The 20,794-nt window shown below is 34.1% G+C and overlaps 1 protein-coding gene across 7 annotated transcripts; it reads right to left on the bottom strand.

The window, feature by feature from the left end:
• Window positions 1-2,067: 2,067 nt before the first annotated feature.
• LOC119637551 (serine protease persephone) lies at window positions 2,068-19,073 on the bottom strand. 7 transcript variants are annotated; one of them, XM_038033633.1, is made up of 9 exons: window positions 12,483-12,651; window positions 12,329-12,411; window positions 12,104-12,255; window positions 11,823-12,030; window positions 9,157-9,212; window positions 2,850-3,151; window positions 2,606-2,789; window positions 2,335-2,538; window positions 2,069-2,276 (listed from the first exon to the last, which is right to left on the bottom strand). In XM_038033633.1, the coding sequence occupies exons 3-9, from the start codon at window positions 12,192-12,194 to the stop codon at window positions 2,137-2,139; spliced, it is 1,185 nt and encodes a 394-aa protein (XP_037889561.1). In that variant the 5' UTR covers window positions 12,195-12,255; window positions 12,329-12,411; window positions 12,483-12,651; the 3' UTR covers window positions 2,069-2,136. The 7 variants fall into 7 exon arrangements, with proteins under 7 accessions (XP_037889565.1, XP_037889561.1, XP_037889562.1 ...); XM_038033634.1 differs by lacking the exons at window positions 12,329-12,411; window positions 12,483-12,651 and adding an exon at window positions 19,055-19,073 and having other exon boundaries at window positions 12,104-12,282; XM_038033632.1 differs by lacking the exon at window positions 12,483-12,651 and adding an exon at window positions 19,055-19,069 and having other exon boundaries at window positions 12,104-12,371.
• Window positions 19,074-20,794: the final 1,721 nt, after the last annotated feature.

The following is a 20,794-nucleotide window of genomic DNA, read 5'->3' as shown; positions in this document are numbered from 1 at the left end:
TTCCTGAAAAATTGTATATCTACCTTAGAAGTTGAAAGTTATCCCTCCAAACTGAAGAGGAGTACATCTGGTCTAGATCGCATCTCATACCTAATGATCAGTACTCTGTCTAATTCACATAAAATGAAATTACGGGATCTATATAATACAATATTTTTGACTGGCCGTATACCCTGCATGTGGAAACTGGCAGCAGTCCAATTCCAAAGTCAAAAATAATCTTCATCGCATCGGACTATCGCCAATTTCTCTTTTATCTCGCCTCTCAAAACTATTAGAACAGATTATAGCATCTAGATTATCTTGGTTTCTTGAGTCCAAGAACTGATTACAAAGCAACAAGTTGGTATCAAGCGGGGTAGAGGGTGCATCGACACTCTTTCATATGTTGATTATTTTACAAGCAATTCAAATTCCTAACAAAATCGTGTAACAATTCTCTCAATTGATTTCGAAGAAGCATTTAACAGAGTTAGTCTTCATGCTATTCGAAGACTCTCGAATTCGTGCAATATTGGATCCAAATTCTTCAACCACATCGAATCATTCATGTCGCATCGGCGGCTTAAAGTTAGAATCAACAATCATCTCTCTGATTCCTCTCCGCCAATGAATAGCATTCCGCAAGGAACTTCTCTGTCTGTCACGCTTTTCCAAATCGCATCCAACGAAATTAGAAAAATTTTTTGCCGTGTACCAAGAGTCGAACGTTGTCTCTACGCGGGCGATGTATACATTTTAACAAAAGAAAAAGATGGAGGAAATCAACACGCTCGAATCTATTGGACGAGAGATCTCCGCATAGGCAAACTCACCAGCGGTTAAAATTTCCATACAAAAATCCAAAAAAAATGCACATTTGTCGAAAGCAGATATGCGACGCAGAAAATCAACTAATGTATATTAATGACTTACCAGTAATAAACTTGCATACGATGCACATTCTCGGGCTCATGTTTGCCAACAAATATCGTTGGAAAGCACACTGTCTTCGGTCAAAAATTTCTATTTTAACAAGGTTGAATTTCACACAGCACGCTGCTTGGAAAAGCCATGCGCACTTTAACACTATTGTTTATCTTACCAAAATGCTTCTGTTAGGCAAGATTGACTGTGCTTTGATAATTTATGGCAATTGCTGCAAACCTAATATCAACATCCTTAAACCGGTCTATCAGCACGCCCTCAGAGCAAGTTGCTATGCTTTTCGGACGACGCCCATAAATAATATTAAAATTGAAACTGGTATCCCAAACTTTAGAAAATAGACTTTATGAGTTCAAAGCTAAAAAAGTCCTCAAGCTTTTTTAATTCAAACAAATCTATTCTCGGTGATGACGTGAAAAGGATTATTATTGCGAAGAAAATTCAAAAGTCACCATCTGCAATTGACTATGGTTTGTACCTCGCGAAAGAATTGGACATTCCCTTAAAAATTTTTCGCTATTTTGGTGTTAAACCTCCATGGATTTTGAAAGACTGCTCTTTTGACATCTCGCTGTCTATGCACAAGAAAGAAAATACTCCAAATTACGTCTTCAGGAATCTAATAGCTGAAAAAACCCAAGTATTGGAGAGTACTGGTTGGAATGTTTTTTACACAGACGGCTCAAAATATTCTTGGAACTTCAAAGGTGCATCGCAAGAAAAGTTAAAGAGAAAATTACAGAAGAAAATCTACAATACCATCACCAGCACTACTCTTTTATTAACCCTCAAAGAACTCCGCCTTTATACCCAACACATGTTGAGAAAATCAAAATCCAAATATTTTTGAGAAATCGCGTTGGCCGCTCACTATAAAACACATTCTCTGTGACTGTCTTAATTTTACCTTGGCTAAAAGTATTGCATTTAGAACGATAAACCCTAAATCAGCTACAGAACACAATATCAATACAATATATTACTTTATTAAAACTACTAGGCTCAATGTCTAATGTACATTTCTACAAATTAGAGCCAATAGCCTGTGTTGCTAGTGCTCAATGTCTTTTCTTTTTAGTCTAAGAATATATTTCATTAGTCTAAAATTATAATTATAATAATAATAATATTTTTATTATCGCAAAAAAAATATATATTTTTATTATTAAGCATATATTTTCAATCTTGTTTTATGCGTCATGCGAATCTTTAAACCACACCATCTGGCCATACAATTTTTTCAATATAATCAAGAAATAACGCTACTCTAGTATATAAACCTGGTATTGAAGTACCACAACCGAAACCGGACGATACTATGCCGACGATGCGATACTGACGATAAGATTCTATGCAGAATATCAAAAAGAGTTAGAAAACACTACAAAAGAAAAGATGTGATCTTACCATCTATCACTAAATTCAAAGGGCCACCGGAATCCCCGGAGCATGCATCTTTTTTGGCTTCCTTATCTCCTGCGCATAGTAATGTTTTGACAACACCTTGGGTCAGACGACGATCTGAACCATACTTCGCAAAAATTTCGTTGCAGCTCGCTAAAGGTTTTATATCCAAACTAACCTTCAGTAAGATGTCAGAGGAGGCACGAGCTAAGACAAGTGATAAAAAAGGATATCTGAACAAGTAAAATAATAAGGCGCAAAAAATGTAATTTACTCGCAGTATTAACGGTGCCCCAACCGGTCACGAGAAGAGTTTCACTTTCTGAAGGATCATTTTCGTCGATATGTAAACAAGAAGGATAAACGAATGCTGAATATTCTGCGTCCTGTTCGAGCTCAAGCAACGCAATATCATTGTAGGTGGTACTTGATGTATAATTGTCATGTATATGAGTTTCCTAAAAAAAGTGAAACAAAAAATCCTCAGTCGTAGAATTTCGAATTATGCCTTAAACTACCTTTATTTTAATTTGCAGCGCTGCACTCATTTCTTCAGGGTCATTAAAATTTACCACACCCAAAACAACAGCTTTCGGAACGTTATCCCTTGACGCAACGCAATGAGCAGCTGTAAGTACAAATCGTGCACTGATGAGAGCACCACCGCAACGTACAATGTAAGGGGGGCTATCGTCGCCGATGCTGCGACTATAACCTATCCCGGCCATATGTGGAAATTCGCCTAATGCAGCTGGCACACCTTCCAATATGTGAGGAGTCAAGTGAGCAGGTTGTTCACGAGTTTCCAGTTTCTTACAGGCTGAAATATAAAAAAAAAAAAAAAAATTTAAAAGACAAATTTGAAAAGAGTAGCGTACTCATATCCATAAAAAGTAAGATTCTTAATGAGGGTAAAGATGACATACTCGTATTTTCCAGAAAGCATATCAAAGTTAACTATAATCATGGACGTTTTATTACAGAATGTAATGTCTTGTAATTGTTATCAAATATGTGGTTTTATCTATTTTTGAATTTGTTCCAAGTTTTAAGGTATTGTCGGAGTATTTGTAACCTGACCATATACGTTTCGAAAATCTGCTTGGAGAATCTATTGGCGAACATGCGTATTAAAATCTACATTTTTATCTTAACATTTACGATCTTAAAATTGTCCATGGGCGAGAATTTTAACAGACGAAAGGACTTATCTGCATAATTAAATTAACTGAAAATACCTATGGATCAAGTAAGCGCTTTTGCGTTTAATTTGAAATCAACATCGAAAGCCACAGTGTATTTATATAATTTTTATACCCTATACAGTTTGTGGTACATGTGTGTATTATGTTTGTGTGGATGGGTGCAATACTTAGAAGAGCTTGGAAAAGACTGAAACTTTATTACACCGATTGATTCAAAAACACTTTCTAAATCGATTTAGTTTTGTCTGTCTATCCGTCTCACTTGTTTTCCTGGTGCAACTTACAAGTCACAATTTTTGGGACATTTTGACGAAATTACGTGTTTAGGCCCAAGAACAAACGCTATTGAAAATGGTTCGGATATATAACTGTAGGGATTGTAGACTATTTAAGATTAAATTACCGACCTTTTATATATACCTATTTCTACAAAAAGGGGTCGTTCTGACCCCGTATTTTTGTCATTATGTCACAATCGCAAAAATAAAAGTCAGAAGATGAAATTTGCACAAAATTCCTTGGTCAATTAGGAATGTAATATTAAATAAATGCTTGCGATATGCGTAAACACACGGTCACCATAAATGGGAAAATAAAATAACCTCGAAAAAAATCATAATTTTTTCATATTTTCGCTTATAACTTTTAATCCTGTGAAGATATTTCGGAAAAGTGTTCTTTTTGCCGGCACATCCACAGTTGACGGTTAAATAGTTGACTTCACTTATACCACTTACTGTACTACTACACTATACTTTGTTTTATATTTATTGAATGCTTTTTGATACCGTCATCTTTCGTTCCTTTTGATTATATATTTTTGTTGTTCTTGGTTCTACCATTGAATACGTCCATAAAAACATATAATTCACCAATCTGATCTTCCTCCTTCTGTTCGGCGCGAATTTTGACGTGGGTCCCCATTATGTCAGCGATTAATATCCAAAAAGCAATGCTTACTTCCTCGGGCATAACGCTTCGCTTCGATTAAGCGGTTGGATTTGCTGTTTTTTTTAAATATTGTGTGAGTTGATTGTTTATCAAAACATTTATTGCCTAATGTCTCCCAATGCAGTTTCATTCTCCTTCGAGATTAATGTCTGAATAGAAACAGAATCCTTCCTCAGTTTCTATAAATTTTAATCAACCTCTTTATCGCTATCATTTCCGTCGTAATTTCTCGAACCATTTCCATCTCTAAAGCCATCGGAATTGAAAATATCCAATCCATTTAATTTCCAATAGAACTTACGTTTTATACCCACCACTGTAAGACGGAAGTATAGTCATTTTGTTTTTTCCTATAATGTATCCGTTGAAGAAATAAGGAAGATATATTGTCTGCCTAAAAATTGGTTAATTTTAAAATGAGTATGGTAGACACCATACACTTTCTTAATAATACTAGCGATATGGATATCAAATAAAATAATTTGGAGAGTAGAATGCGAAATATGTAGTGGTAGGTATGCGAGATTCAATCCCCGCCTTAATTAACTTTTTTACTTGTTAACTCATAACTTCCGATAATATCGGAGCAACACTCATCTAGAGTTAGTAGTTTTTCCATATCTTTAAATTCTACCAAGATAACGACCAAGCACAAGCCCCGCCTAATTTAAGAGTGTTTCTTATATAACTGCCACAAAGTGCTTCACCCTCACTATCAAAATTATTTGGGATGAATTAGACCGCCGTGTGCGCAAACACTCAATACCTTTCGTCCAAGGCTTGAAAAACACACTATAAGCGGAATGGGATAACATCCCTGTTTCCCACACAAGAAAACTTATAAAAAAAAAGTCATAACGTTTAAATGACGTTATTAAGCAAAATGGATACCCCACTGAACATTAATCTTTAATATTATGCGGTTTTTTATCTCCGTATTCTTCCTTATGTGAGAAAAACCCAATATTAATGGCTCTATGTTTTGGAAGTTTTTGATGTTATTTTATTTTCTTCTCTACTGGGATAATGTGTTCTTTTGCTTTTTTTTATATTTTAATATGTATTCCCTAGCAATATAAAGTAGTAAAATAAATTTTTATGTTTGGACAATGGACTAGGCTTAACAAGTGTTTTGCCGAACGAAAAAACTCAGTATTAGTGAGACCCACTTAACGAACTGATTGCATACATTAAAAATAAAGTGTATATTTCTTATCCAAGTAGAAAGATTAAGGAATTGCGCCTGACAAAAAGTAGATGATGAAACACCAGTTATTAAGAATGCGCGTAACAAGAAAACCGAACTAAGTGGAATTCAGAAAATAATATTAGCATAAGAGGTAATAATATAATTATTTTCTCTAATGATAACACATTATTTCAAAATGACAAATTTTATAATAGCAAAAAAAAGAGATTTGTTGTAAATTCAACATAAAGCTTTTAAAATTTGGAATATAAACTAGCGATTTCAATGACATAGTAACTCAACGTAAGGCCACTATAGGAATATTGATAAGGTTGAAGAAATCAAATACTACCAAGATGCATCATATTAAGTTATTATAATACTTATTGAATTTACTTTAGCTTCTAAAACGGTGGTAATTTGCTGCATTAGAAATAGAACAAATAATATGCAGTTACTTAAAAATATACACGAGTGTACTCTGCAAAAAGAGAAAGAAGGAAGGAAGTATGCGTATACCACAGTCCCAAACACCAATGCTAACATAAATGATAAATGATATATGGTATTATCAGCAAATATACAAAATAACAAAATTCGTTGCAGAAATAAAATTAAATTGCTGAATTAATAAAATTTGTCGCTCAATTTTATTTGTATAATAATTTTTAATAACAAAAATAAGCAAGCATAATTCATAATTTCTAATAAATCTCTCGATAAATTTCGCGAAATAAAGGTCACATAAACTATACATATATATGTATATTTAAATTGCGCGCTGGAGTCGTATCCTTCGCCTGGATTGAGAAATTTTGTGAATTCTTTTCTACTTACAGTTTTAAGCAAAAGCAATAATAATCGCATTATGTTTGCCATTTATATTCATCAAATTGTTTTTAAGTGTTCTAATCGTTTTGTCTTTTTGCGGTCAACAGTTGTGCTCTAGTCAGGAAAATTCTTTGTATTTTTTTTTTTTTTTTTTTTGGCCATTCTTTGGCTTGTTTTGGGTTCCACTCGTGGCCATACCTTTAGAAGAGTTTCTGGCTGGTGTTCAAAGTCTGTTTTTAAATAAATTTTGATAGGTATCGCAGGCTGAAAAACCATTTGTTCTTTGCTTTGCTTTGTCATTATTTGCTAATTTCTTCTTTTCTGCTTGGCTTGGATTGTTCCTACTTTGTAAACATCTTCGTTGTTTACCTTGATTACAGTCTTCTCCTTGCTTACAGTGTTTTAATAGTGCTCATTTTGTGTGATATCTTAAGTAAACAATGTGGATACTTGGATAATTTTATGTTTGCTTTTTCTCTCTTCATGAATTCTGTTTTATTCGCCTTCTTCTAAAGTCAAATGTTTGTTTATACCTTGCCATGCCAAAGTTGTTGCGTCAGTTAATGGCTTTACGAACGACACTATCACGTGAGATGTGCGGGTGTTACTGGCAGACCTGCGGACACAGCCTTGTGTCCATCAAAAGGATTGCGTTGGTCGTGTCCCGACTGTAAAAAGCAAGACATAGATTTTTATAAGGTTTTCATACAGTCAAGAAAAGCTTTTTCGCAAGTTAGTGGGGAACTTACGGCATTGCCTGGAAAATATGAAAAAATTAAATCGATGTTCGATGAGTGTCGATACTTAGCGCCCAGCTTCTCCTCAAACCTGTAGAAGACCAACAAGTAGCTTATCTTCTGATCCTTTTCCTCTGGTTTTGCTTATGGCCGCCCATGTTGGTCAACCTTCTTGCTTATCGTCAATGACGGTACTTACTCTCATCGTATCAGTTAGGCTGATACGGCCAGAGGGCATCCGCCTGATAGATTCAGTCCATATCTCAAAATAATGTAAGTAAAAATAATAAAACCACCTCCTCTCTCTTTACCCGTAGTACATCCTGTGTATGTACAGAGCACCAAGTTGCACAAGAAACAAAAGTCGCTCTCTCTTTTTTTCCCTATTTCAGAATTCTCTGCCCCCGATTCCTTATGGTCCTTATGCGAAAGTTGTCTCCTTGATGGCAGTACCGCCTGGGAAAGCACTACTTGTATGAAGACTGCCACTGAACACCTCAAGCGATAATATAAAACTTTACGTTGCTGCAAAAGCTCTATCTATTAACTTTAATTGTGTTTGCATTTTTAAATTATCTCCATCACAAATTCGAGCCTTCCGTTCCTTTAAGATTTTAGTTCTGACGGCAAACACTGAGATTCTTGAAAAGACTACCTTGTGGCCACTAGGATTCTTAATAAAGAAATATACTCCGCGGGATCGTCCGTGATATACTAATTCTGCAGTTGCTCCACACACAAACATTGAATATGTCCTCAGGCTCACGTGTTTTCAATGTATTTGACCATAATCTATTTAAATGTAATCGTACTCGTGATTGTACTGGCAGGCTGCTACATCTTTGCTTTGTCAGTTTCGTAGGTATAGTTGTAAATCGCTGTCTACTTTTACGTGAGGATCCGTATCCTTCAAAAATTTGTTTATCGTTTCATTAAAAGCAGCTTGGCCCGTTCAAAATATCTAACTTGTTAAACACTCCTTGCTCAGATATACAATAGCATTTCATAAAGCCAATATTGTGCCGTTTACATCTTTCATCTTTTCATTCTACTGAGAATATGCAAACTCTAATATCCTTGTTTTATAATGTATTAAGGTTAGCTATTTTTTATTCGACCAAGTATTACGTTTTAATCTGCACATTAAGCTCGCTGCAAAAAATATCTGTGCTCGGTTGTATTATACGATAATCTAGAGAGTTTGACGAGGAGTTTAGTTAGATCAATACTTGAGTACTCTTTTTGTAGTCTCCGAACTATAGGCGCTATTTACATTCAATAGAATCCGTTCAAAAGCAATTCTTGCTTTTTTCACTCTTAGAATTTGATTATGACCTAACTGTCTCTTGTTAATTTAATTTAATCTCAATATTCCAATCCCCGACATCTATCAAATCAGCTTTCCTAAATACGCGTACTTTCCATATGTTGTATCTAATTAGCTTTCAATCTTGATATCCTTGCATGATCCGAAAACTAAACCAAATTTTTTCACTAGTATCGCTTGCCAAGCTTTTGTATGTTTTCAAAGTCTTAGGAGTTCACTTTCGACTCGCATTTACACCTGCTGTGTGTGCCTCTGTGCTTCATGTGTACATAATTTTTTTTGCTTTTTTTTCTCCTGTTTATTTATATATGAATTTTGTTCCTTTTATGTTTTAATATTTTCTTTGTTTTTCCTTAAATACTTTGTAATAATTATTAATGCTCAGCATTACATTTATTTCTAAGAATTATTTGAAGTCGGCTGTTAGCTTATTTCAGCTGAATTTCATAAATAAATGAACAATATCAATAATGCTCATGGAATACATTTACAGAAATGAAAGAAAATACCAGTATAATCACGGAAACCTTAAAAATAAATTTGTCGAATATGCGTCCGCTGCTAGTTGTAATCTTTGACACTTACCTCTTACCGCCGCTCTTTCGCTGTTGCCACTCTCTGAAATGTTAGTCCGTCTTATACTGAAAAAAACAGAACAAAATATACTTTAATTTAATGTATAATCTTTAGCATTAAGTTTCAAGAAAATTCGCATAACCATTAAAAAAATAAATGATAAAAACTATGTTAATTCAATAAAATGTGTTTAGATACCATAACCTTGCAAATGATAACCACCTTAATATTGCTTCAGTTCGTTAGTTTGTTTCCACTTTTCTGTTCTTCGGATGATCCCTTGGAGAAAAGAATTGTTGAAATTCAGATCCCGCTGGCTTACCTCCCGCACTGCTTACTTACGTATTCCCCATTTGCGGTAATATTATTTTCAAAGTTATCCACCAATGATTGATTATTCGGGGTGATAACTCCCGTAGCTGATAACTCCTTTTCCAAATTATTACCCAGCATTTGACGAATAAATTGTGGAATTTGTGTTGAGTTCTTGAATTCTACTTTTTGTTTAAGCATGCAGGCAGTGTGATAATGTATACGTTGCGGATAATTTGAACAAATTAATAAATTTGATGAACTATTACTGTTGAATTTTACTTTATTGTCTTCTACCCATAGAAGGATAGTATGTTGTGGAGGATATGCTCTTATTTCACTACTGTTAGCATTGATGTGCTGAAATTGTGCTGAATGATGTGCTGTTGCTGATTTGCGAACATTTAAACCACAACCGCATCACATGGGAATCGCGTTCGCACATTTTGTTGAACTTTCTGATTACTTTCTAAAGTGATTTTATTTAAATCAAATTGTTGGTTTGCAGAGGAATTGAAGTTCATGTTTGGTATTGTTCGCTGCACATCAATATTTGCCAAAAGGTCATTATTTTGTGCAAGTTGTTCCTGCACGGTTGGGTTCAAATGAGGGCTTTGTATTGCTAGTGGCACTTGAATATTTGGCGAAAAGCTATTATTATGTGGAAGTAGTTGCGCAGCAGCCGGTATCAACTGGAAGTTATGTGTTGCTGACAGTGTTTGGTTATTTTCTGAAATATGTTTATTTAGTGCAGATTGTTGCGTAGCAGGCAGATTGAACTTGAAATCATGTGTTGCCGACAGCACTGGGCTATATGACAAAAAGCCGTTCATTTGTGAAAAAAGCTCCGTAGGGAATGAGTTCTGTGCGTCTGGAAGCATTTGGCTGCTTGGTAACAAACTATTATTTTGTGAAAGTCGTTGTATCGAAGACGGAGTCAAATTCAAATTCTGGTTTGCTAGCAAAATTTCGTTATTTTGTGAAATCATTTTGATCTGCGATGATCACTGCAAACCAGACAGTTTCACATTCAAACGTTGTAACGAACGAAACATTGGATTACTGAATAAAATGCCAGTATTTTGGGAGCCTTGGTGGGTAGCAAACCGATTTAAATTAAAATATTTAGTTGCTGTTTATTTTGCAATTTATTGTCAAATGCTTGCTGCAATTGTCCAACTTGTGATTGTTGCTGCTGATAGTGTCTAGCATACATTTTAACAATTTTTAGGTCAGTATTGCTTTGCAAACTTTGATGGTTTTTGTTAGCAGATTAATTTTGTAGTCGTTGTCGCTGCGTTACTTGATCTGAAAAGGTCTGGGATGTCTGACCACTTAACTGTTCTGCGTTCAAAGAATTAGTATTACTTGGGCGCTTTCGTACTTGTTGTTGTTGTCGTAGATCTTGCTGTGCGACAACAGCATTCGGGATATTTGCAGAAGAATTGCTGCTTAGGACACTTTTTCGTTGCTCTTTTTCTCGTATTTGTTGTTTTTGTCTGACCATACCGAAAAATTTTTAAAAATTCCCTCTCTGAAATTATTGGCTTTTCTAAGGCGCTGTTGAATAGTCTGCCATTGCTTTGCGTCGGTTGTTGTGCAAAATCCATTCCCACCTCACTCGTTTCATTATTTCTAGATTCATTGCTACTTTCCACATTTCTTTTGCCAGTCTCTATCGGTGGCATTTCTGATTGCCGTGACCGTTCTAGTTGATTGATAGAGATAATATCTTCTGTCCATCGCTCTTGCAACCGATTATTATTTGCAATATATTTTTGCCCACAATTATCACTTTTTTTAAATATATTAACTGGTCCTGCACTTAAATCCTGACTATTGGTATTACTTTTAAAATAAGGTAACAAGGTAATATTAACAACTGCACCATCAATTATTTTTTCACCTGCGCTCCTATTTCGTAAAAGTACCGCAAAATCATGGTGGTCATTGATAGCCAATTTCTTACTCGACATTATCAAAGATTTTCATGCTATGATGACAGATAAATTTGTGGCGGTTACCTTTGCCGTCGTACTAGGGATTTTTTGCAACAAAGCTTTTATTTTTGGTTCTAATAGATCAAGCCAAAAATCTGGATTTTTCCTACTTATTAAAACCAACCAAAAATCTTTTCTTGTTGTTGTTTCACTAGAAAATGTAGAGAGTGAAAAAAGAGAAATGTAAAGAGAAACAGGGAGCTAATGAGAAGTAAAAATTACGGTGTTACAAGTTCCACCCGAACCAACAAGTTAATTGAATGGGAACAATCAAACTGGATTTTACAACATTTAATGCCGCACAACGACTATTTTCCGAAAAATATAAAATATGTCAACACCGCAACACAAAAAAAGACTTACGTTACACCCGTACGATCAGTGGTATCAGATATCTTGACATCCGTTTTCAGCTTAGGGCAGCATATTATCTCCTCCTTAACTTCGTAACCACAATTCTCTACTTCCTCTAGTTTATATGCACCGCTTTCAAGCAAGTTCTTAATTGTTGGACATTCTGCCCAAGGCTTACATAAACCAACTTCAGATTTCGTATAGCAAGGGTCATCTTCTTCCCGAAAAAAGAATAAAGAAAAAATCAAATGACGTCCATATTTATAATTTTTTCACCATAAACAATTTACTGTAAAGAGCTGCTTCAATTAGTTGCATTAGATTGAACGTAAACATTGACGTTATTAATGCCAGATTTAAAAACAGCTGCATCTTGACCATCTTAGGCAATGTTTTCTCAGCCCGCAAGGATAAATTTTTAAATGGTAATTTTTCTCTGCGGCTTTTTTTTTGACGAAGCAATTTTATTCTTAATTTAATAAAAAATTACATTTAAAATAAGAGAGAAACAATACTTGACTTGAATCAGATCCCTGGCTGTTCGCCATCTATCAAGGGCTAATGAAGAAAAATTATGTTTTTCTAAGATCTAAACATGCTTTAAATAACAATTCATATTGTGTATTTAATATTATTTTCATATCAAAACAATAGAAATTAAATAAATACCTTATTTTTCTTAAATTTAAAAAATATTTTTTATCACGAATGGACTTGGGTTACGTTCAGTGCCGATAAAGATATTTATATTGGCTGCAAACTGAATTTGGCAATTTGTTCACAACTGCCAAAGTACTTAAACCATACGATCGCACGAAAGCGCTCCCTCATAAAGCTACCAAGTGACTGAAGAAAAAGAAGAAATTCAGGTTGTTTAGTTTTCTTTTTCCTTCTTGGATGAAGTCCCAAGACTAATGAATGTAAAACAAATCTAGAAAATCGAAAGTGAAATGCAGCTCGAGAACGAGATTAAACAAAAACGTATCCCGCGTGAATGTTAGGTGCATGGCGTGATCAATTTCTGCCAAATGCTTCATAGTACTTGAAAGGTGGAGGAAGTGGTTATAACAAGGTAGTAGCAAGGACTCTATTGAGTTCACCTGATTAGATGCCATCGTTTAAGTGCGCAGTTTTCCTGCAGTGAACGCTTGAACTATTCCGAACTATTTCATAATTCTTTAGATAAGATACCTCGGAGTCACACGTAACTGTAGTTCATGTCAAACTACCAGAGTTTAATGGACAAAATCGACAGAACTTAACTGTCATTCCAATAGTTCAAATCTTGCCCAAATTCAACATAACCTCTCCAATAATATACAAGTAAGACAATTATATTCGGTTGTGAGCGAATCTTTTATATCCATCACCGTTATCCTAAAAAAGACTAAAAGAAACAAAAAAATAAATTTTTATAGTCTATAATGTTGGGCGGACGTAGCAGATTTAATCTATTTTTGTACAATGAAGGCAGAAATTGATGTTACGTGTACCTGTTGAAGCAAGTGTTCAGATTTTGGTGCGTTCTAAGTCTACCCTTTTACCGGTTTAAGTCATTTTGAAATATTTTAGCAAATTTATGGGCTATATGTTCATTTTTGCGTAGCGGAGAAAATTTACTGCAAATGCTACGCAGTTAGGCAAACGAACAAACGGACAGACGAAAAGATGGACAACCCCCAAACGGGCACGTCTAGGTGAATACCGAATCGACAGTGGTAAAGAGATTGGTCGGCAGTGGTATACACTCTATAAGCTTTGTATGTTTTATAAGATGTGTGTGCATTTGGACGTTTATGGAGTTTTACAAGCTTCCTTCTGGGTGTTGGAAACGCTTTGACAAAAACGACCTTTGTTTCCCGGGTTTCATGCTTTTTACTCATAATGTACAACACATACGCCAAATAAATTTTGACTTTCATTCGGAAAATAGAAAAATCAGCCGCGCACGCTTAATATTATGGAGTAGGACAATTTAGTTCTTTTCCTCTTGTTTAGCATCACGGTGAAGGGTGTAACAGATTCGGTCACGGCTGAAGATAAATTTCTTACTTGTTGTTATTTAAAATTTTTTATCAAATTAAGTTTAAAATTAAGTGGAACTGGAATGTCGACAATCGGCAATAACATCCATTTAGGGACTAAACCAATCTCATCATGATCCTACACAAATTATTGTTGAATAACTTCCAAATGTGTCAAAAAAACAAGAAAAAGGGTAAGATTGATACGCTTACATCAGATCCACATCCCGCGATCCGCTTACTACTATTCTTAGTAATCATTTAGTTAAATATTTTTATGTATTTTTTAGAATTTCATGCGTATATATTTTACATAAAATTATTATGGAAATTACGGCAAAATTAAAATTTATGGGCTGCTTGATCTAAAGGCGTGTATATAAAGCTTACTATAAACATTATTTATTTTAGTTCGGTGTAGTAGTGATCGGCCCATTTTTGGTAATTTGCTAATAATAAATATACTGAAAACGTAATAAAGTTGCATTCGCATCTAGTATATTTGGCGTATTTTTCGATTACATAAAGCAAAATTCATTGTATAAATATCTTAACGCTTTCTGCTATTTATCGGCGTGTTACTGGGCCAATTGTAATGCGCTTTATGAAATATTGGGAGAGATAGTCGCCCACGAACAACAATATGTAGTTTTTTTTTTCCAATTTTAATATAGTTCAACTTGTTTCGGAACGGCTACAACATGTACTCTTGTTGTTCGTTCGCAAAAATCAGCTTCTCTCCAGACGTCTTTAAACTTTAATTAGCATCAACAGGTTGAACCTATTAATCTGTATACCATCGCGGGCGCGATGTTCTTGATTGTGCTAATTTGGTGCCGCAGTAACCAGAAACTCCACCAAATTGAAAAAAAAATTTTAGAAAATTTGGTAATTTAAATTTTCATCAAAGTTTTCCCAATATAAAAATAAAGCTTTTTCTCTTCAATATTTTATTAGTTATCCATCAATCACGCTATGTCTCTGAGTCCACCGCGTAAGAGCCCTAACAAGTTCCTAATGCTATCGGATCCACATCCTGTTCCTAAAATAAACGTAAAACAATTATTGGATTTCCATCATTGCCAACAAATAACGCCTATTTACTGGACAAAAAATGAATCGTGCATATATCTAAAGACAACTTAATGGCCAAACTAAGTCCGTTTGCAGTAAAAAAGGCATTTGACGTGACAACAATTTATTAGTTCTTGCAATTGAAAAAGGTTAGGGAACTTATACCCTATCTCATCGAATCTACATGAAACGTTAATTTCTGTGCAAAGCGCTATTTGTGCTCTTTGTCTATGTCATATATCTGAAGCTAAAATAATTCCCCAGGTGAAGTCTCAGGATGTAATCGCCATCTATAAATTCGTCAAACCCAACACTGAAGGACAACCCTGTCCCCTAACGACAAAATAGTTCTCACTAATTTCCGCTATCCGTCTACTATAGATGATACTTGATATAAATGTAAAGTTGAGTATTACATCCCAAACGCGATGCAAAAATTGTCAGCGTCTTTCACACACAACAAAGAGCCAAAATGTGCTAACTGCAGGCTTACTCTTCATAACCCGGGTAAATATTTTAGAACCTTCTGCATCAACTGCAATGACCATCACTCGACTTTAGGCTTCCCTCAATACTTGCAAATGCGGAAAATATTAAAAATCAAAGCTAAAAGTTATTGTAGGATCAAGGGAGTTCGCCGTAGATACCAAGGACTAAACCCTTTTACCATAATCGTCACATTTGTCGCGATTGTTTTACAATTCTCACAAAAAAAGTAATCGGCATCAAAAAAGCAAAGATCTCAACCCTAGCTTCACATCCCTTCCAGAAACCCATGGCAATGTTTCTTTTAACCCAAACCCCACCCTGTGCATACATTACATACTTTGTAAATGCTAATCAAAATTTATACTCAAAATAGCCTTTAACAACAAGTTGCAATCAGTAATCACTCTATCTGTCACAGAAAGCTTGCACATTTGTAAAACACATCTAAGTGATGCGGAGAATCGGCTCAACCACGTAAATAACTTACCAATATAGGTACCCTCCGAAGCCACACTGCTTTCAGTTAAGAATTCCATTCAAACTTGGGTGAACTCCATACGAAATGTACTATGGTTTGCTCATATATGAAAGCGGCAAGCGTAATATAAATATCCTGAAGGCGATTTATTGTCTAGTTATAAGAGCCAGCACGTATGCTTTCGGAATGACACTCATCATTAACATTGTTGCCGAGACAGATTTTCCAGAATTAGAAAATAGCATGTACGAGTTGAAAGCCAATACTGTCCCGAAATTGCTCATCTCTAGGAATTCAATATTTAGCGAAGATATTAAAAAGGTTATTAATGCCGAAAAAAATCAAAAGCCACCAGTCTACTATTAAGTCTTGTATGCGTGTTCATAAAGAAATAATCGTTCACGTAAATATCTTTCGAAAATCTGAATTTAAACCGCCTTGGGCTTAACTCAACTCTTATAATATTTCCCTCTCAACATACAAAAAAGGATTTACGCTAAAATTCGTCTTCAGAGAAATAATCTGGTCAACACTTACTCCCGAAGCTAAAGCTGTCCTTAAAGCCACAAACGCTCGCGAAACTAAATGCAAAACGATTATTTTCACGGACAGTTAATCGATAATAACAGCCATCCGAAACCCTTTAAGCTTACGGAAAAAAATTAAAGCTGTTTAGAGACGCAGTCGTAGTATTCGTGTCTTCAGCACCTTTAATTACGGACGCCACAATGAAAAAGATTCACCTTCAAATATATATTAGAAAAGTAGTCAAAAAGAAAATTGAGGAAAAAAATCTATAATGGTACCATCCACTTTACTGGTATGTTAATCCGATTCTCCTTTTATCATTATATCCGAACAACGTCCACAAAATGAAGATCAAAACATTTTTTAAAATTCGCCTTGGCTGTGTCTTTGCAACGCGCTAATTGATCCTTAAGAAACCTTCCTAACATTCAAAATTTTTTTTCGGAACTTCTAACCCTGTGGTAGTGCCTGGACAACATAATAAGCGACTGGACAAACCATCTAACCTACTTTTAAAAAAAGAAAAGAAGATAGTCTCGCTTGCTGGTGTTCATTCTACTTTTTTAGTTCTAAAATTTATTTCTTTGATTTAAATAAATAATAATAAAAGTAATCATTTTTATAGGAATGCTTATGAGCTGACTACGACACTTTTCAAAGTGGAAAAAAAACACTTTAATTATTTACGTTGACATTTCAAACACAAGTGTTTCGAAAGCAGAACAAAGAGGAGCGCATAAGCGAATTTTATATTGATTAAGAAAAATTTTCGTATGATCCGTATCGTGAGGAACAATTTTTAGGATGGTGAGACTGTCAACTAATATGATCAAATTTATATATGGTTACACTAAAATGTGGTTTTACAATGAATATTCCTGCGTGATATGCTTGAGCACATTCAGAAACATTTTTGAACGAGGCAAAGCATTTAAAGAAGACCGTGAAGTGATTAACGGTTTGTGCTGCTCAATCGTGAAAAGGCTCGCATATGAATATCTAGGTGATGTTCATGGCATGAAATACGTAACAACTTATTCTCTTGCGCCAGAATTCCATTTGGTTAAAAAGAACTCTACTCTTACACGTATTTTTGACAAAAAAAATTATCATTTCATTGTCAATTCATTTAATATATGAAAACACTAAATTTCAATAGGTTCGCCAAGATATATATATATATTAGGAATGGAAAATATATATACTTTCCACTGAGGGATAGGGGTATACCCGTTTTGTCTTAATTTAATGATTTCGGCCTGCTACTGTAATAAGCCTTTTTCTCAGAGGAACCAATTCCTTCGAATAAGGGGAGCATTGGGTTTTGGGAAACGTGACGCCTCCAAAGGGAACGTGTTGCTTTTTTTCAGTACCAATTTCTACGAGGTAAATGCGTAGTAGTGGATATATAAGCTTCGGCCGCAACCGAATATAATTCGCTCATTCCTTTTATATTCATAATTTGTTTAAGTAATGCGTTATATGGAAATTAGTTCGATCCAATCTGCTTTCAGTATGGTTTCTCTTTAAACCAAAGTATGTCAGTATATTAAATTTTATCAAAATATGCGAATATTACGACCTGTTGTTTGAACACAAAAATGAATGGACACACATCACTCATACCTCGCATATCTCATAATAAGTAAAGTAAGGTATAATAATTCCCGAAAAATTTGACAATTTCTTAATAAAATCAAATACGTTTTGTAGTTGTATAATATATGTTTATATGAAAAAGAATTAAATTAACTAGTTAAATAGATTAACATATGCATCAAATTTTCTAATACTGGATGAGCTAGGGTTAACAAATTTGTCAAATCATAACATACGCCGATGTATAGTATGTAATAAATCAGCCAGCCTAAGACGCATAAAATTTCTCTCTTGTTTCTTTTTTTCTCTCTTCTCGTAATGTCAACTCTCGGAAATAGTTGTGTTTATACAGTTTATACATTGAAATTGATTTCTTTATGCTTACGAGCATTCGACAGACGAAAAATTTCATTCATAATGTGAATATTTAGTTCTATTTAATACTTTTATTTATTTATTAAAAATATTTATTTTGTGTTTAGAAAAAAGCAAAATCGAATACAAAAATCTGGGAAAAATTCTTTTCGATTTTGGGTTTTTCTTTTTTTTTAATTTCTCACACTGTTAATTAACACCAAAGTCTCTTCTCTTGTTTTAGAGTACAATATATTTTTTGCATGTTTAATACTAACTTAAAAAAAAATTCTCAATAACCTAATTAATTAGGTGTTGGCTTGCTGCGAAGATGAGATGTTCTTGTTTAGAGATAACATTTTATTCGAAAGGTTGACTTTTGGAACCTTTGCTTCGTTCGATTTTTCGAAAAACGAAAAGCTATATTTCAAAATAACGAGGAGATAATAGTGTTGACTACAAAATAAACAAAAAAAAAAAGCAGTTCTCGGAAAGCCTAGTCCTCGTTAGGCAATATTATCATTAAGTTACTACAAAGAAACATATCATCACTTTACTAGAACGCGTATGTTTTATTTTTTTTTGGTTTTCATGACAAAATGAGAAATTTTAAATAAAGAGTACTACTTAAATTATTTCAATATTCTACCCTAATAAACATTTTTATTTTAATTGCTTTTTCTTTTTTCATTTACATTTAATCAACACTCTTATATTCAAATTAACTATAAAACCAACAGCTCACTAACGCTATGCTTAAACAACTACATTTTTTAAAATCATTAACTTTAAACACAGGCTGCAATTAACGAGATGTGTTTAAAGAGTTTATTAAATATTTAAACCACACTGTTCTTACTTACTCTTGCTCTCTCTTTAAAGTTACGTCTCATGATTTATATTAAATTTAGTAAATATTCACAGATCACGGATCTAATAAAGTACACATAATCTCAATTATTGCTCTTAGGTATTTGTATCTGGTAATGCTGACGCCTTAAATTACTCAGATAATAAAAAAACCTTTTTTCTTTTGATTACATAAGAAATACCAGAGTAAAATAGTTTAATTTTAGTTTTGTATTCGGCACCGTGCAATTAGAAATAATATAAACAGGTTAGCTATTCAATCGTCCATCTGATAAAAAGTTGAAATCTCGATTAAACTCTTGTTATCTGCTATTAAAAACCATCATTTATTAATTTATTTGCATATGAATTCCAACTAAAAAGAATTAATTGCCTAATTCAAATAACTCTTAAAAATAAATTTTGTATTCTTTAAAAAAAATAGCTATATGCAGAACAGAATTCATGTATGAATAGGCAAGAGAAAAACAAGCATTTACTCATGCAACACCAAGGTACGCCTGCAGTTAGTATGGACCCAGGTTGGGCCTCAAACCCTAAGACGTTGCAAACCTATAAAAGCTTGGCAACTGACAATAGTGAACATTTTAACTTTAATGCACGAATCATAGGAAGATATGTAGAATGGAAGCTAATTCAGTTAAGACATAGGCAAAGCGCGCGTATTTAGGGAAGTTTATTTGATAGAATTGAAAGAATGCGATATTGAGATTAATTTGTAGATATCGTTTCGATTTTTGCAAACAACTCTAGACAAGTTGAAGAGCTGGTGATTATTAATGTAGGCGCAGCTTTATACAAATGAATTTCCCAGAACCAGGTAATGTTGGCGAATCGATAGTACCATTTATGAACATAATTAGGAAGGAACCACCAAGGATATATATTTTGTGACGGTAAAGCTAACAAAAGCTGTCTATTTTGCTAAGAAGACAGGGAGATCACCGAGTTTCAACCCAAATTCTTAAAACCAAAGAAACAGAAACTGCTTTTGATGGGACACTACATTGAATGTTCGTAATACTTACAGAAAAATTGTTTACTTACGAACAGCTGAATCAAAACAAAAAATTGAATTTTGTGAAAGATAAGTAACTTAATTCTTTCATTTTTTTAGTTTTTACTCCAATTGTCTAATTAGTACTCTTAATTCATCAAAGCTTTAAAGCAGTTATGTACCATCAATCTTTTCATCATCAGATACTGTCACTATCATTGATAAAGCGCAAAAGATGAACAAATAATAAAAACTCATCACTCCAGTGGATATAAAGATAAATAAAACGTTGTTATCAAATAATGAAGTAGTGTTGAGAAATATATAAATATATATAAGGCGGAATAGCTTCTTCGTTCATATTACCTTATTTGACAGGAGAGGAATGTCGAGATTGGCGAAAATGAACGCTTGTAAGATGCAGCAATGCTCTGCGGGACGCTTCAACTACTATTACGTTAACTGAAAATGTGTAAGTAAATGATTTTACATATTTGTCAAAAAGGTAAATTAAAGCATCCGTATTATTACACGTAGATTTCTGCAAAAGTTCCAGATTTCAATAGAG

This window comes from Glossina fuscipes, unplaced genomic scaffold, assembly GCF_014805625.2.
Source record: "Glossina fuscipes isolate IAEA_lab_2018 unplaced genomic scaffold, Yale_Gfus_2 60, whole genome shotgun sequence".
Taxonomy (NCBI): domain Eukaryota; kingdom Metazoa; phylum Arthropoda; class Insecta; order Diptera; family Glossinidae; genus Glossina; species Glossina fuscipes.
This window is presented reverse-complemented; position numbering and strand designations above follow the sequence as displayed.